The 15984-nt window shown below is 40.4% G+C and overlaps 1 protein-coding gene across 1 annotated transcript in view; it reads left to right on the top strand.

Annotated features, from left to right (window-relative positions):
- Window positions 1–15984, top strand: part of LOC136857183 (pre-mRNA-splicing factor CWC25 homolog) — a 67111-nt gene that overhangs the window by 9811 nt on the left and 41316 nt on the right. The window contains exon 3 of the mRNA XM_067135631.2: window positions 3117–3283. Coding sequence (XP_066991732.1) covers window positions 3117–3283 — 167 coding nt within the window. The remainder of the gene's footprint in view (window positions 1–3116; window positions 3284–15984) is intronic.

Genomic DNA, 15984 nt, shown 5'->3' with positions numbered 1-15984 from the left:
TCTTTCTAAAACAAATTTTAGTACTGGACCACCTTTTGAGCAGACTAAAGTAGAAGTGAGTGTATGGACCAGGGGATGGCGCGGGCGACAGGGGTAGTGCGTACGGTGTTGTCACATGGTAGGTGAGGGGACAAGGGGGCGCGCTACCCAGCGCGAGTTTTGGCAACGGTGCCATCAATGCGGAGCTGCCATACTTACTTACTCAGTGGATGTCTTGAACACGTTGGTGCAGTTCCAATCATAGTCTGTTTGAAACAGCAGTGAGAGAATTTTATCAGTGTACTTTGCTTTTACAAAAAGAGTATGTGTGTATTGTGTGCTAATTCATAATTCCTGTAGTCTCTTGTACGTTTGTAGGTTACTTCTTACTCGTTATTGGATATTATTGTGCAATGGATCTGAACAAAAATTCACCAGACTGTTATCAGTTGAAGAAGAAACGCAAGTTTTTAACGTCCAGTGAGAGAAACAGGATTCTGTCTGTTTATAAGCATTTCTGAGCAAAAACTGTAGACGGCGGGATTACTATTGTTCATGAAGCAGCGAGACAGACAGCAGAGGCAGTGGGAGCTTCATATATAACCGTGCTCAAGGTTTAAGCCGATTATAACACGGGAAAAGGGTTGGAGACACCTCGAAAGCATAGAGGAACAGAAAGGAAAGTAACTCGTCTTCAGAAGTATGATTCCTTTACTTGGGCGGCAATGAGGAGAAAAATCCACATCATGTACAGGGAGAATGATCTACCGACATTAATTAAAGTGGTATCAGTTGTTAATGAGGACAAGGAATTTCCAAAGTTCTGTAAAACAACCATGCAGAAGCTACTTTTAGGTGTGGGGTTTAAGTATATAAAGCGAAGGAGAAAATGTTAATTGACAGGGAAGACATTGTTGCTTGGCATCATAGGTATTTATGCAGTATTCGCGAAGTAAGGGCCTAGGGATAAGCCGTAGTGTACACAGATGAGACATGGGCAAACACCGGCCACACTAAGTCCAGGGTTTGGGTTGATACAGCTATTAAGACAGCCATGCAGGCGTGGAGGGAGGGCCTCACTCGATAGCGATACAGATTAATTACTGCGGCACAAGGTAAGCTGACGCTCAACCTCCTGCATGATGGTAATAATAATATGTGATCCTCTTTTTTTTTATAAAAATATGTTTGTAATAATTAATTTATTGAAATTGTGCTGGAGAAAGTGGAGGTGAGACAGGTTTTCACCTGGATCCCCAACTTCCCCTGTCAGTTTCAAGTTAATTCCAGTACGAGTACATAATCAAAATTTTTCTCGCTTATTCATCAATCGCTCGTGAGTAGCGTGACAGACCTTGGACAAGATAGATATATATATATATAAATGGAGGAACAGGTAGTGCACATAGGTGTAGTGTTAGATAAAAATCTAACCTGGAATCCACATATAGAAAGGAACATAACTTGGGTCAAGAACTTGCTGTATACATGTAAAAGAGCTGTTGGGAAGACATGAGGCCTAAGATCATCAATGGTAATGTGTATATACACAATGATCATTAGACTGTTGATGGCCTATGCTGCAATCATCTGGTGGCAGAAAGTAAGTCAAGGAAAAGTCAGCAGTAGAATGGATAGCCTACAGAGAATGGCATGCATAGCCATAACTGAGGCTATGAGAACTACGCCGACAGAAGCCTTGAATACTTTACTAGACATCCCATCAACTATGCAATTTCATAAAAGGGCAGGGTACCAAGCTCGGTATCAACTGGGATATCAACTAATGGAATACTGAAAAAGAAGATATAGTGTGGTGGACTGATGGCTCAAAGACTGTGGAGGGCACAGGAGGAGGGATCAACGGGGGAAGACCTGAGAGATCAATCCAGACGAGCCTGGGCAAACACACTACAGTCTTTCAAGCTGAAGTGATAGCTATCACAACATGTCTTGAAGAAAATCTGAAAATGAACTATAGGAATAAGAACATTTTCATTTTTATGGACAGCCAAGTGGCCATTAAGACACTAGAAGCAGCCCGGATAATATCCAGAATTGTCTGATATTGCCATTCACTTGTCCTGAAGCTCTCAAAGTACAACTAAAAGGGGCGACCAAGGGATGGTTGTATTAGAACCATGGAACTACTTGTGATTAGTACCATTACACGGGGAACAACATGGGTTGCCTTTACTTGCGAGTAGTACCACTATGTTTGGTACACAATAGGTTTGTGATTAGTAGCAAGAGAGGGTGAATCAGTATGGGTTTTACAGTACCATCGTGAGAAACACCACGGGTCTGGGCAGTGCCTGTGGTTAGTACTACTATATGAGCAACACCGTGGGTCTGCGTTGCCTGTGATTAGTACCCACTATGTGAGGAACACGATGGGAATACCAGTGCCTGTGATTAGTACACCTAGGTAGGAAACACCATGGGTTTGTGTTGTCTATGAGTGGTGTCATTATGTGAGAAACACCATAGGTCTGCGTTACCTGTACGGCGTACAATACTTGTGATTAGTACCATAATGTGTGGAACACCGTGACTCTTCACTGCTTTTGATTAGTACCGCAACATGAAAAGTACCATGGTTCTACTTTACTAGCAATATGTAGCATTATGAGGGGCCGTTGACCTGGATTTTGGACCCCCTTTAGACAACAATCATCCTTGATTCAGGATTCTGCTTTAGAAGCAGTCCCTTGGTCGGTAATACTATTGTTTATGATAGTTTCTGGGTCGGATCTACTGAAATCTACTTAAATTCATATCCATCCATTCATTCTTCATCATTACTTTTTTTATTCTCGTGAGTCGATGATTTTGAACTTTTAAATTGTCATTACATTTCATAGCATTAAGGGCGAATGACCTAGATGTTAGGCCCTTTTAAACAACAAGCAGCATCATCATCAACATGTTTTGAGTTGCGTGATCTCTGTATTTTGTATTTATTACAGAAACATTCTAATATTTACAAATAAAATTTCAGTGAATGTTCATAGATTCTGTATAAGTTGCTTGAGATTAAATTTGGTGTGTTGAACTTTGTATTATTTTCAAGTATGAATGTTATGGTTCTCACATCCATTAGAAATTATCCTACATTTTTATTGACTGGTTTGCAGAAAGAAGGATGATATGAAACTGGATTGGATGTACAAAGGCCCGGGTGGAGCTGTGGATAGAGAAGAGTATCTTCTTGGACGGGCTATTGACAAATCCTTTGAACTGTTAGAGAAGTCAGAGAAAGGATCTGCTTCATCATCATCTACAGCTAGAAATAATATTGACAGTAAGTGGAAATGGATATCGTATCGTGGGATTACAAGCAAATCATATGCCCATTTTTAATCTTTTATATATTCACACTGCCGTACTGTGTTATTCTAGATATTTAGTGCATAATTTTAAAGATAAATATTCTCATTCTGACAGCAGATATTTCAAACTACTGTTTCCTCAGAAAAGATTTGTGACTTGTGTTTTGCTTGTAAACTCATCATATGCTAACAAAGGTCTGCCGTCAGAGCTAGTATCTTATAGAATTGAATTAGCCATTAATATTCTAATCAGTGAACAAAAATTTTTCATCTCCAATAAAATGTACCTAAACTGACCCAGTTATCTGTGAGGTTCAGCTATGTAGCTGTTGGCTTGCATTTGACAGGTGGTATATTTGAACCCCACTATCAGCAGCACTGAATATGGTTTTCCATGGTTCTCCTTTTCTTAGCACCAGGGAAATTCTGACGGTTCACTTTAATTAAGACCACAGGTGCTTCAATCCCACACCCATTCCTACCCCATCATCACCAAAAAACCTGTTGTGAGTTATTGCAACATTAAACCACTCTTCTTCTTCTTCATCCATTCCCTTTTCCAGATTCTCACTGGGTAGGGTAGTGTACCATAGCCCTCCACCTTACTCGATCTTTCCACCATTCCTCTTCTAGTACTTTATTGCTGTTGACTCCTCTGTTTGCAATTCGGTCCACAACAGAGCCCTTCCATCTCATTCCAGGCCTCTTTGCAGTCTCTGTATCCATGAATGTTCTCTTTGGTATTCTCTCTCCTGGCATTCTCATCATGTGTCTAAACCATTTTAGCTTTGCTATATCAATCTCTTCTTGAAGTTTACACACTCCCACGCTTCTCCTTATTTCCTTATTTCGTATTCTATCTCGTCTTTTCTTTCCCTGTATGCTCAGGAACCTCATTTCAGCTGCTTGTATCTTACTTTGGTTCCACTTAGTCAGCATCCAGGCTGCTGAAGCATAGGTCACTTCATTGGCACATCTTTGTTCCATACAATGTCTCTAACACACTGGTAGAAACTTGCAGACTGCTGTATTCTTAAATCAATTTCTCCGTCCAAATTTTCATCTTGTGAGATCATGCTGCCCAAATATTTTAAAATTTTCACTACTTCAAGAGGTTCATTTCCTATTTTTATCACTCCCCTGGATTTTCTATTATCTCTCATCATGATCAAAGTCTGCTTTTCGCAGTACTAATCTTCATTCCAAAATTCTTATCTCCTCATTCCATAAATCAACTTGTGTCTGTACTTCCTCTTCATTATCTCCGCAAACTACAATGTAATCGGCAAAGATCATAGACTTTACTTCTCCTTGATATTATGTAGAATTCTATCCATGATGATAATGAAGAGTAAGGGAGACAGTACACTTCCCTGTCTTAAGCCTGTCTCAACTCTGAACCATTCAGTTTGACCCACTTTGGTTCTAACACAGCTTTTGCAATTTTGATACGATGCTATTACCATCTGCATTGTTTCATTCCCAATCTGTGCCTCTGTCAATGTTTTCCATACCAAATTCCTCGAGACACTGTCATATGCCGTTTCAATATCTAGAAATGTTACTACCATGTCCCTTCCATATTCTCAATACCTTTCCATCACTTGACGCGATGTAAATGTAGGGTCAAATGTGGACCTGCCTCTTCTGAATCCATACTGGTGTTCTGCCAATTTTCCCTCTACTCTGTCTCATTCATTTATCCAAGATTCTTTCAAGAATCCTAGCTGTATGAAGTATCAGTGTCACACCTCTGTAATTTTCACATTGCTTCCTGTCTCCTTTCTTGAAAATAGGTATAATGACCCCTTTCGTCCACTCTTTTGGAACAGTCTTTTCTCTCCATATCACTCTGAAGAGTCTATACAACCACTGTAGACCAACTGCTCCTGCTGCTATTATCATTTCTACGGTGACTTCGACTAGCATTAAATACTTTCAGTACGGACCCAAAAATGAACATTATCACATGTAATAGCTGCCTTGCCTCGTTTCATTCTTTTAGTGGCCCACTCAGTCTCTGCCATGGACACCTAGTTTTTCTTATCTGCCATCTGCACTTAATCTGGTTTCTCCTTGTACCGAGGTATTTTGCACACTGTAAAGCTGTTCAAAGTATTTTCCCCAACTCTGCAATATATCCTACTTCTGTGTCATCACTTCCTCCTGTTCATTTATAATGAAGTTAGCACCTTCCCCTGGGTTTTTCTTCTTTCTTACCCACTGGAATAAGATCTTTTTGTTTCCGGTTGTCTCTTCTTGTAGAGATTCAGTGAATTTTTGCCAGCATTTCTTTTTTTCCTTTCTTGAACCACCTTGGAGCACTCCTTCTTGCAGTGCCTGTATTCTGTTTTGCATTCTGTTGTTCTGTTTCTCAGCCATCTTTTCCAAGCTTGTTTCTTCCATTTAACTATATATTTTACCTTGTCATTCCACCAAGGCGTTTCTTGATCTTTCTTCCTGCCTGATACTCTTCCACAGGTCTTTTCTGCAGACTCCACCATGACTGCTTTAAAGTACAGTGGAACCTCGATTATCCGTTCCCGGAAACTACGTTTTCCCAGAATATGCGTTCAAATTTCGTGGTCCCGCGAGCACCGTAATTAAATCACATTGTAAAAATCCCCCATTATCCGTTCCTTGAAGGAACAATTTCCCGGATCAACCGTCCAGAAATTTCAGTCCCATCAACGCTAAATCCTCGATCAATCGTTTTTTAATAAACAATACCTCACGAAAGGACAGCTATGACATACTTATGGATCTTGGCGTTAACGCCCCGTCATTGCGATAATTAGAGCAAACACTGTACTGGAAAAGCGATCAGCGATGAACTTGCATAAGGGTCCATCTTAGCATCGCATTCGGGTGGTATTGTTTAGTGAATTTCGGAAATCATAAAGCAGAGAGTGGCCACAACAATTGTAAGCAGACACGGTGCATTTTGACAGCTCTGCTTGAAGACGGAACGAGTTTCGTCAAATGTTCGCACTTATAAAATGTCCACATTATATCCAGGGTTAGATGTTTATATTTTTACTAGGTTTCGATCGTACTGCCGAACAGGTTTTCGGCACTTTTCTCAGGGCACTGTAGAGTAACTGGGCTTTCAGGCAAGAATCGAACTGCTCCTTCTTAACACAAATTTAGTTTTTTTTTAAATTATCATACACGATTATGTTAGCGAGACCAGAACAGATGTTGCACCTTACATTAAAAAGAAAGCCATGGGAGGTTTTGGGATTGCCTATTACTATTTTGGTCCTAATGTAAGACTGGGAATTTTACGTTTTCGTTTTAAAATGCCAAAAACCGCAGTCGTTTTATTTGTGCACGTTACATTTAAATGGTTTGTATCATTTCCAACTCGTGCTGACATGTACAGCGAGCGCGCTTTCCAGATGACCTCAAGGTCACGAATGACTGTAATTTATGAAGTTCTTATTATATTATTTTTCTCTTTCCAATTTGATTGGATTAGTGATGGGCAGAATAGAATATAATGCATTCGAGAACTTTTGAGAATCAATACTTACATTCGAAACCATGTTTTCGAGTTCAACATAACCTTTAAAAGTAGACTTAGGCCTAATTTACGCGGTACAAGATTTCCAGAAACTGACTGCGAACAGCAACGGTATACCGGAGATCAAATAACAGTGAAGGATTAAGAAAAGAAGGGATTTCGCCATCATGTTGGGCGTTTTTGTATCTAATGTACGGTACTTTCTTTTATTAGATGAGTATATTAAAAACTACTTGTGGTCGATTGTCATTTGGCTTGGTGTTATTAGATATTTCGAAGTTTGGCTAATCAAAGTTGCTGAACTGAAAGAAGTTTTCATGGGAAACTGACGAAGATTCCCCTGTGAAATTGAATATAAAGTATCAGGTTTTGAACTCTTGTACCAGTAATTAATGCGGTTTCGCGGTCTAACATGCCTGCCTCTCATCCAGAGGCCCGGGTTCGATTCCAACCAGGTCAGGCAATTTTACCTGGATATAAGGGCTGGTTCCAGGTCCACTCAGCCTACGTGATTACCTTTAATTGAGGAGCAATCTAATGGTCATATGGCAACCCCGATCTAGAGAGCCAGGAATATCGGCCGAGAGGATTCGTCACACTGACAATGCATCACCTTGTAATCTGCAGGCCTTTGGGCTGAGCAGCGGTCGCTTGGCAGGCAAAATCCCATTGGGGCTGTAGTTTGGTTTGGTTTAGGAGTTTTTGTAACATTATAATTAAACTTATACATATTTCATTTTTGTGATGTTTAGCCAAATTGTTGATGGTTTTCATTCATTCCCAGATTTTCAGTTTTCCCGTGTTGTACGTTTTATATTTATGGTCCCTCGAAAAACGGAGAATCGAGGTTCCGCTGTATGCCCTTTCTTCTTCGAACCTTCCGATGTCTTGCTTAGGTATACTTGTTTTAATGTGTGTCTGGAACTTATTTATTTCCTGCTCCTGCAATTTCCACACACTTAGCTTTCTTTCTCTGCCTAATCTCAGTCATCTTTTGTATCTTTCCCATCTTTAACTTAGCTATCAAAACTCTATGATCTTCTTCAAAAGATTCAGTTGGGAGGGCTGTTACATCTACCAACATTTTCCTGTTACCTTTCTCAACCAAAATGTAATCTATCAGAGTTTTGATTTTGTTATCTTGTTATCTTCTGACTCTTTTTCTTTCAAAACCGTGTGTTACCAATGATCAGCTCATTTCTTCTACAAAAGTCTACCAAAATATCTCCAGCCTTGTTTCTCTTCCCATATCCAAATTGTCCTATAATCTCTTCATCTCCTTTTCTTTCCTGATCTACTTGGGCATTCATGACTCCTATGATCACATCTTGTTTGTCTTGTATATATATCGCCTTCCAGATATTCAAAGTATTCCTCTAGATCCGTATCTGTATTTCCTGTTTGTGGAGCATACCCTTGAATTATATCTGTAACACCAGTTTCAAGTCTCAATCTGACCTTAATCAACGTGTCATTTATGTTTTCCACCAATTCTAGGTATTCCTTTAGATATTTTCTAATTACGAGACCTACACCATTTTTGGCTTCTCTTATTCCACTATAGTATAAGGTGTATCCTTTCTTTAGTTGCCTCTCACCTTTTCCTTTCCAATTGATATCATTGATTCCCAGCAATGCTATATCTTTGTCAGCTATAAAATCTACAATTTCTTCCACTTTCCCTGTTAGTGTCACTACATTGATGGTTGCTATCTTGATGTATTTGGTTGCTGGTCGCCCATTTCTCACATTTCTGCTAGCATCAAAAGAACTGCACGTTGCTTGTGGGGAATGCCTTAGCATTTTGCACATCGCTTGTGCACATTAAACCACTAACAAAAGAAAAAGATTGGGAATGGTGGTGTGAGTTGCTAACACTGAGATTTCAGGCAGAAAACGTCTTACCCACGTGATATTCTCAGGGTTGGGTGGGTTGGTAAGGAAGAAATGTGCTCAATGAACTTGCATATTTTTATTTGATTTATTTCTCCCAAGTTATTTTCTCTAATTTGTAAAATTTTACCGGGTGAGTTGGCCGTGCAGTTAGGGACGCACAGCTGTGAGTTTGCATCTGGGAGATAGAGAGTTCGAATCCCACTGCCGGCAGCCCTGAAAATAGTTTTCCATGGTTTTCCATTTTCACACCAGGCAAATGCTGGGGCTGTACCTTAATTAAGGCCTCAGCCACTTCCTTCCCACTCATAGCCCATTGCAGTCCCATAATCACCATAAGACTTATCTGTGTTGGTGCGACGTAAAGCAGCTTGTATAAAAAGTAAAAATTGTAAAATTTTATTGAAGATAAGACAATGGTACGAGTATTACATACATAAATTCATACATACATGACTTTCATGCTTGCTCTTATATCTCTAGAGAAGTTGTCTTTCATTTTATTCTTTAAGGTGTGAAATCGGTTTGATCTGTGGCCCACACGAATCTCAACTTGTCATTACAAGATATTAGAATCATTCCGTATTGACGGTTTTCGCTTTACAAAGGTGAAGTCTCAACTTGTCATTCAAAAAATGTTTCAGACAGTCGTTTCATGCCTCAATGTTAACAGTCCCTGGTAATTATACAAAACTTATTTTCTATGTATAAAAACTTATTTCTGTGTTCATAATGTTGTTCTGTGTTGTACTGTTATGTAGTAGAACGTGGATAACGGCTGTTCGACTAAACAGTGTAACAAAGCTTTCAATACAGATTTCTTAATATAGCTGCCCAAATATGCTGCCTTGTGGATTATTCTTTCAGTTTATTAGCATTTATGATGGACATTTATGTTCTTGTGAAGATTTTTTCAACATTTTTGAAATTTGTCCAAGTTCACCACTTTGTTACTGTATATTTTTTCAAGTTCTTTCACACTTGTCACTATGAGTACCGTATTTGCTCGCATATAACTCACTGCCACTATATCTCGCACCCTATTTTTAGGAAAAAATCCCAGCACATAACTCGAATTCATTTCTGACATTGTCATAAATACGTACGGTACATACATGAAATAAAGTTTGGGTTTTCCGTGGACGTGCCTATATTAAATATTGGGACTGTATTGCTGTTACGGTACTTTGTACGTGACAGTACAAGAAAAAGCTGCATTTCTTTCAGTTGAGGCTAGCTGTTATAACAAAAATACCTAACTCTTACCCCTGATTCAAGGCCTCATTCCTAGCCACTCAGTCACACTCAGCCATCCCTCTCACTCTTCCATCTTGTCAATATGCTTATCGCTACCTGTCTGGCAGAGCTGATCATGTGAACTGGGAGTGTTTCCCTGTCCAGGCAGTCAAGTGATCGCGGTATTAGGTATCGTCCATCTGTTGTATTGTCGACAAGTACCAGTATTCTTTCTTCATGTTTCAATGTTGTTTCTCAGTTAAGTTTTCATGTGTAGGTCGATTTGTAAGTTATGCAGAAACATGGGAGTAATAGGCTAGATTTAAACTCAAAGTGATAAAATATGCTGAAGAACGTAGTAACAGAGCTGCCGGTTGAGAATTCAGTGTGCTACTGGTGTAAACAGAAAGCTGTGCTAGAAACCACCAATTGAAAACGTAAGGCATTCAGAGAGTAAAAAACTGGTAAGTTTCCTGAGCTGGAAGACGAGTTGTTTCATTATGGTACAGAATTGCAAAATGGTGGCTTTGGTATCTCGCATGAGATGCTACATTTCAAAGCACGTGAACTAGCGATTAAAGAATGAATCGGCTGTTCGGATCTAAAAGTGAGCCAGGGTTGGATCCGTAGGTTCATGACACAAAAGGGATTGTGTCTGCTAAGGCGAACATCTCTCTGCCAGAGAATGCCAAGCGATTTCAGCGACAGAATCATAGATTAAAAGTTAAAAGTTAGTCAGGTTGTGAGTTTCACAAATAGGAAAAGTCCTCTCAGTTTTAATTACTGCGTTGATGGAGTGAAAGTTCCTTTTGGGGATCATTGTAAGTATCTAGGTGTTAATATAAGGAAAGATCTTCATTGGGGTAATCACATAAATGAGATTGTAAATAAAGGGTACAGATCTCTGCACATGGTTGTGAGGGTGTTTAGGGGTTGTAGTAAGGATGTAAAGGAGAGTGCATATAAGTCTCTGGTAAGACCCCAACTAGAGTATGGTTCCAGTGTATGGGACCCTCACCAGGATTACCTGATTCAAGAACTGGAAAAAATCCAAAGAAAAGCAGCTCGATTTGTTCTGGGTGATTTCCGACAAAAGAGTAGCGTTATAAAAATGTTGCAATATTTGGGTTGGGAAGAATTGAGAGAAAGAAGAAGAGCTGCTCGACTAAGTGGTATGTTCCGAGCTGTCAGCGGAGAGATGGCGTGGAATGACATTAGTAGATGAATAAGTTTGAATGGCGTTTATAAAAGTAGGAAAGATCACAACATGAAGATAAAGTTGGAATTCAAGAGGACAAACTGGGGCAAATATTCATTTATAGGAAGGGGAGTTAGGGATTGGAATAACTTACCAAGGGAGATGTTCAATAAATTTCCAATTTCTTTGAAATCATTTAGGAAAAGACTAGGAAAGCAACAGATAGGGAATCTGCCACCTGGGCGACTGCCCTAAATGCAGATCAGTATTGATTGATTGATTGATTGATTGATTGATTGATTGATTGATTGATTGATTGATTGATTGATTGATTGATTGATTGATTGATAGCCATGTGATAGAAATGTGGAAGAAAAACACTTCTTATCTAAAATTGGCAATGCAGATCAAACCCCGATAAACTTCGACATGCCATGCAACACCACCATCAACAAGAAGAGAGAATCTAGCGTGCTCGTGCGTACAACTGGGTTTGAAAAATAGTGTTGCACTGTCATGCTAGCAATAACTGCAGAAGGAAGAAAATTGAATGAAGCCCCATCTAGCGGCGAGGATAGGAAATGTGCCAGCTGCCGAAGCCTCTCGCACTCCTCTGGGGCAGTGATTAATGAATGACTAATGAAATGATATTGGAGAGCGATGCTGGAATGAAAGATGACGGAAAACCAGAGTACCCAGAGAAAAACCTGTCCCGCCTCCGCTTTGTCCAGCACAAATCTCACATGGAATGACCGGGATTTGAACTTCGGTATCCATCGGTGAGAGGCTGCCGCCTGAGCTACGGAGGCTTCAAGGTTAATGTTGTGTAGCATAATTTGATCCTTGCTCTTTTAAACCTTGTTTTGCTTAGTTGTATATGTACAGTATTATAGTTCAAACATTATTAAAATTTGTGTTGTATACCAAAATCATAACATTGATTTTCGGTTAGTTTCTCCCCATCCACACTGTAAGGTGTTTTCTGTCAAAAGAAGGAAATATTGTACCTGTGTTGTTCTGTATGTTCAGAACTAACCAATTCCACCCTTCTCCGGTCCCAAGTCCGGAATGGGAAAGGAGGAGGATTAGCTGGCTTGGCAACCAGCTCTAAAAACTGCTAACGCCGAGTGTCGAGTGGCGGTAAATAACTCGAAACCCCATAGGGGCCAGTGGCTTTGGGTGGGGTGATGGTCACCTCAGAGTAGGAAATGACACTGGAACCCATCATCTGTGTTTTTGGCCCAACGGCAAAACGGACGGAGGAACCTCCTTTCTGTGGTTCTCAACGGTCATGGAGGCGGATGTGATTATGGCAGATGGACTGGCTGTGAAGGTGCAACTCAATGGTATTTCGAGTTTGCGACAGGCCATTGCAGTCGTGGCTCTAGAACCTGGAAGTCACATTTCATTTGTGCCGCAGGGTATAGTTCCAAGATCATAGTGTGGGGTCACTTCCTTGCAAGCTGCGATCCACCTTTAAGCAAAATCCCGCTTGTGGCCTTTTTCCTGCTGTCACACCTTTCAACTCAAGTTCAACAGGGATTGGGATAAGCAGTGGAGTCTGGTTTTCGGGTGAAACTGGAAGCCTCTAGTTCGGACCTTTCACGTTGGCAGCAGATGGGTGATGGTAGTCTTTTTGAGACCCTGTGACTACTCAGGAATTCGGTCCTGCATCTTTGTTTGGGTAGGCCTAATTTAGGATCACCGCTGCCCATCCTGAATGGGGAAGGCCCAAAAAAATGTGGGCTAAACATCGGTAGTCACACTCTCAGCCGGCTGGGAGGCCGCACCCAGCAGGTCGACCCTTATGCAGTCGAAAAATGAAGATTACCAAAACATCGATTGTAGGAACCTGGAATGTTCGAACCCTACTTGATTTGAAAGACAATAACAGACTTGAGAGAAGAACAGCATTTGTCACCCATGAGCTTGGACAAATGAACATTGATATTGCTGCCTTAAGTGAAACCAAACTGTCCAGCGAATGTAAACATACAGAGTTCAGCTCAGGTTACACAATCTTCTGGAAGGGAGAAGATGATGGAGAATACCACATTCGTGGTGTTGGATTCTCTGTGAAGACCAAATTGGTGAATGATTATCAGTTAACTCCAACCGCTGTCAGCATAAGAATTATGAATCTACGAATCCCACTCTGGAGCTAAATATATGACACTCATCTCCACATATGCTCCCATCTTGGATTCTGATGTAGAAGTTAAAGACCAATTCTATAACCTGCTGAGCACTACCATCACTAAAGTACCACCAAGAGACAAGCTCTTTCTACTTGGTGATTTCAAGGCCAGAGTTGGTACAGATCACCAATTATGGGGCAATATGAAGGGAAAACCTGGACTTGGCAACTGTAATGCCAATGGTCTACTGCTCCTTGGTTTATGTGCTGGACATGAACTCTTTATTACTAATACTCAGTTCCGCCTGCCTAATCACTACAAGACCACTTGGATGCATTCTTGCTCAAAACACTGGCACATCCTTGACTATATCATCACCAGGCAATGTGATAAAAAAGATGTTCTTGTTACAAGGACCACAAGAAATGTTGATAACTGCTGGACAGATCATAAGCTCGTCTTTGCCGGTTGAGAATCTCAATCTCTCGCAAACCATAAAGATCCATCCACAACTTGCCCAGAAAGAAATTTGATACTTCTAAACTTCAAATTGAATCCATTGCTACAGATTACAGAAATGCAATATGAAACTGGCTAGTCATCCAGTCAGCAGTTGTAGTACAAATCAGGAGTGGAAGGTCATCACTGAGTCTGCTGAGGAAATAATTGGTATTGTGAGGAAAAAAAGACAAGACTGGTTTGATGAAAATAATGAAGAAAGTGTCTTATCAATGCAAAACGGGAAACCCATCTATCCTATCTTCAAGATCCGTCTTCCAATGTGAAGAAATCACATTTCTTGGAACTTAAAGGAAAATGTCAGGCACAAATTAGGGAAATCAAGAATAACTGGTGGGAACAAAAAGCTGAAGAACTGCAAAGACTATCTGATGCCTGTGACCTGCAAAACTTCTATGGTGGAATAAAGGAGATATATGGTCCAATTCGCTCTTCATCGTGGTTATTGAAGACTGCTGACAAGTCCATCATTTTAACTGATTATGGAGAAATTTTAGATTGTTGTAAGGAATATTTCCTTGCACTTCTAAATCGTGTCTTCAGTGTCGCTGCAGACTTTCTTCGTAATGTCCCTCAAGCAGACCCAACAAGCATGGATGGCAGTTCCATTCACATACAGAGACTTCACCAAAATACTGAATTAACTAAAACCAAGAAAGGCTTATGGTCCTGATAACATCCCTCTGGATCTGATACAAAATGGAGGTACCTATACCTTTGAAGATTAGACTTTTCACAATCATCCTCTTGATTTGGGAAACTCAAGAAGTACCTGACGACTTGAAGAATGCTACCATCATCACTATCTTCAAGAAAGGTGATCGTAGTGTATGTGGGAACTACCATGGTATATCACTTTTGTACATTGCAGGTAAAATTCTCGCAAGAATTCTATTAAACTGGTTCCAAGTTATCTCAGAGAGGATTTTGCCTGAGATTCAATGTGGTTTCCGAACCTCCAGAGGTGCAAGATATGATCTTCTGTGCCAGATAACTCCAAGAAAAATGCAGAGAGCAACAGCAGCCTCTGTATTTAGTTTTCTATGATCTGAAAAAAGCCTTTGATTCAATGCAAAGAGCTGCTATGTGGAAAGTATGGAGACATTTTGAATGACCTGAACGTTATGTGGAATTGGTTCAAGCTCTTCATGATGGCATGTCTGGACAGCTTCTTCATGGTAACTCAGTATCAGATTTGTTCCCAATCACTCATGGATTGAAACAAGGCTGTGTGCTTGCTCCTACACTCTTTGCACTGTACATGGCTGCCATGCTGCATGAATCATCTGCAGACAACTTAGGCATGGAGATTAAATTTCGTTTTGATGGAAGCCTTTTCAATCTGGCAAGATTTTGCTCACAAAGACGTACTCTGGTTACCCAGGTGACAGAACTGCAGTATGCTGATGACGCCGCATCTCCTGCTCTAACACCTGCAGAACTACAACAGTCAGTCAGCTGCTTTAAAACTGCATGTGATCACTTTGGTCTTGCCATTATTGCCAAAAAACAAACAAACAAAAAAACAAAGGTACTTCAGTATCTCCATCTTAGACACAACACTGGAGCAGGTTGTTCACTTTTCATATCTTGGAAGCATTTTGTCTAAACGGTGTACCTGCGAGCAAGATGTTAAAAGAATTGGGGCTGCTCGTGCAGCATTCGGACGTTTAATGCACAGGGTCTTCATGAATAACGACCTAGAACTGCATACCAAACTCATGGTGTATAAAGCTGTTGTTATTTCCACGCTACTGTATGGCTGTGAAACTTGGACATACTATCGCTGTGATATCAAAAATACTTGAGCGCTTCTACCAACAAAAAAGAGATACATCTTGAATATCAAGTGGGAGGACTACAGTATGTGACCAGCAGTGCAGTTCTCGACAAAGCGCAGCTAAATAGCATTGAGGCAACAATCATTGCTCATCAACTGAGATGGTTAGGCCATCTTCACCGCATGAGTGATACCAGGCTTCCCCGTCAAATTCTTTATGGTGAACTTTGCTCTGGCAGTAGACCTCGTGGAGCCCATCTTAAGCGATTTAAGGACCAGCTGAAATACATTATGAAGACAACTGGTATAAATTTACTGACATGGGAAGAATGTGCTGTGGACCATTCACTGTGTTGGAACACTATATCCACCGCTGTCAACTT

This window comes from Anabrus simplex, chromosome 1 (genome assembly GCF_040414725.1).
Source record: "Anabrus simplex isolate iqAnaSimp1 chromosome 1, ASM4041472v1, whole genome shotgun sequence".
Classification (NCBI taxonomy): domain Eukaryota; kingdom Metazoa; phylum Arthropoda; class Insecta; order Orthoptera; family Tettigoniidae; genus Anabrus; species Anabrus simplex.
This window is presented reverse-complemented; position numbering and strand designations above follow the sequence as displayed.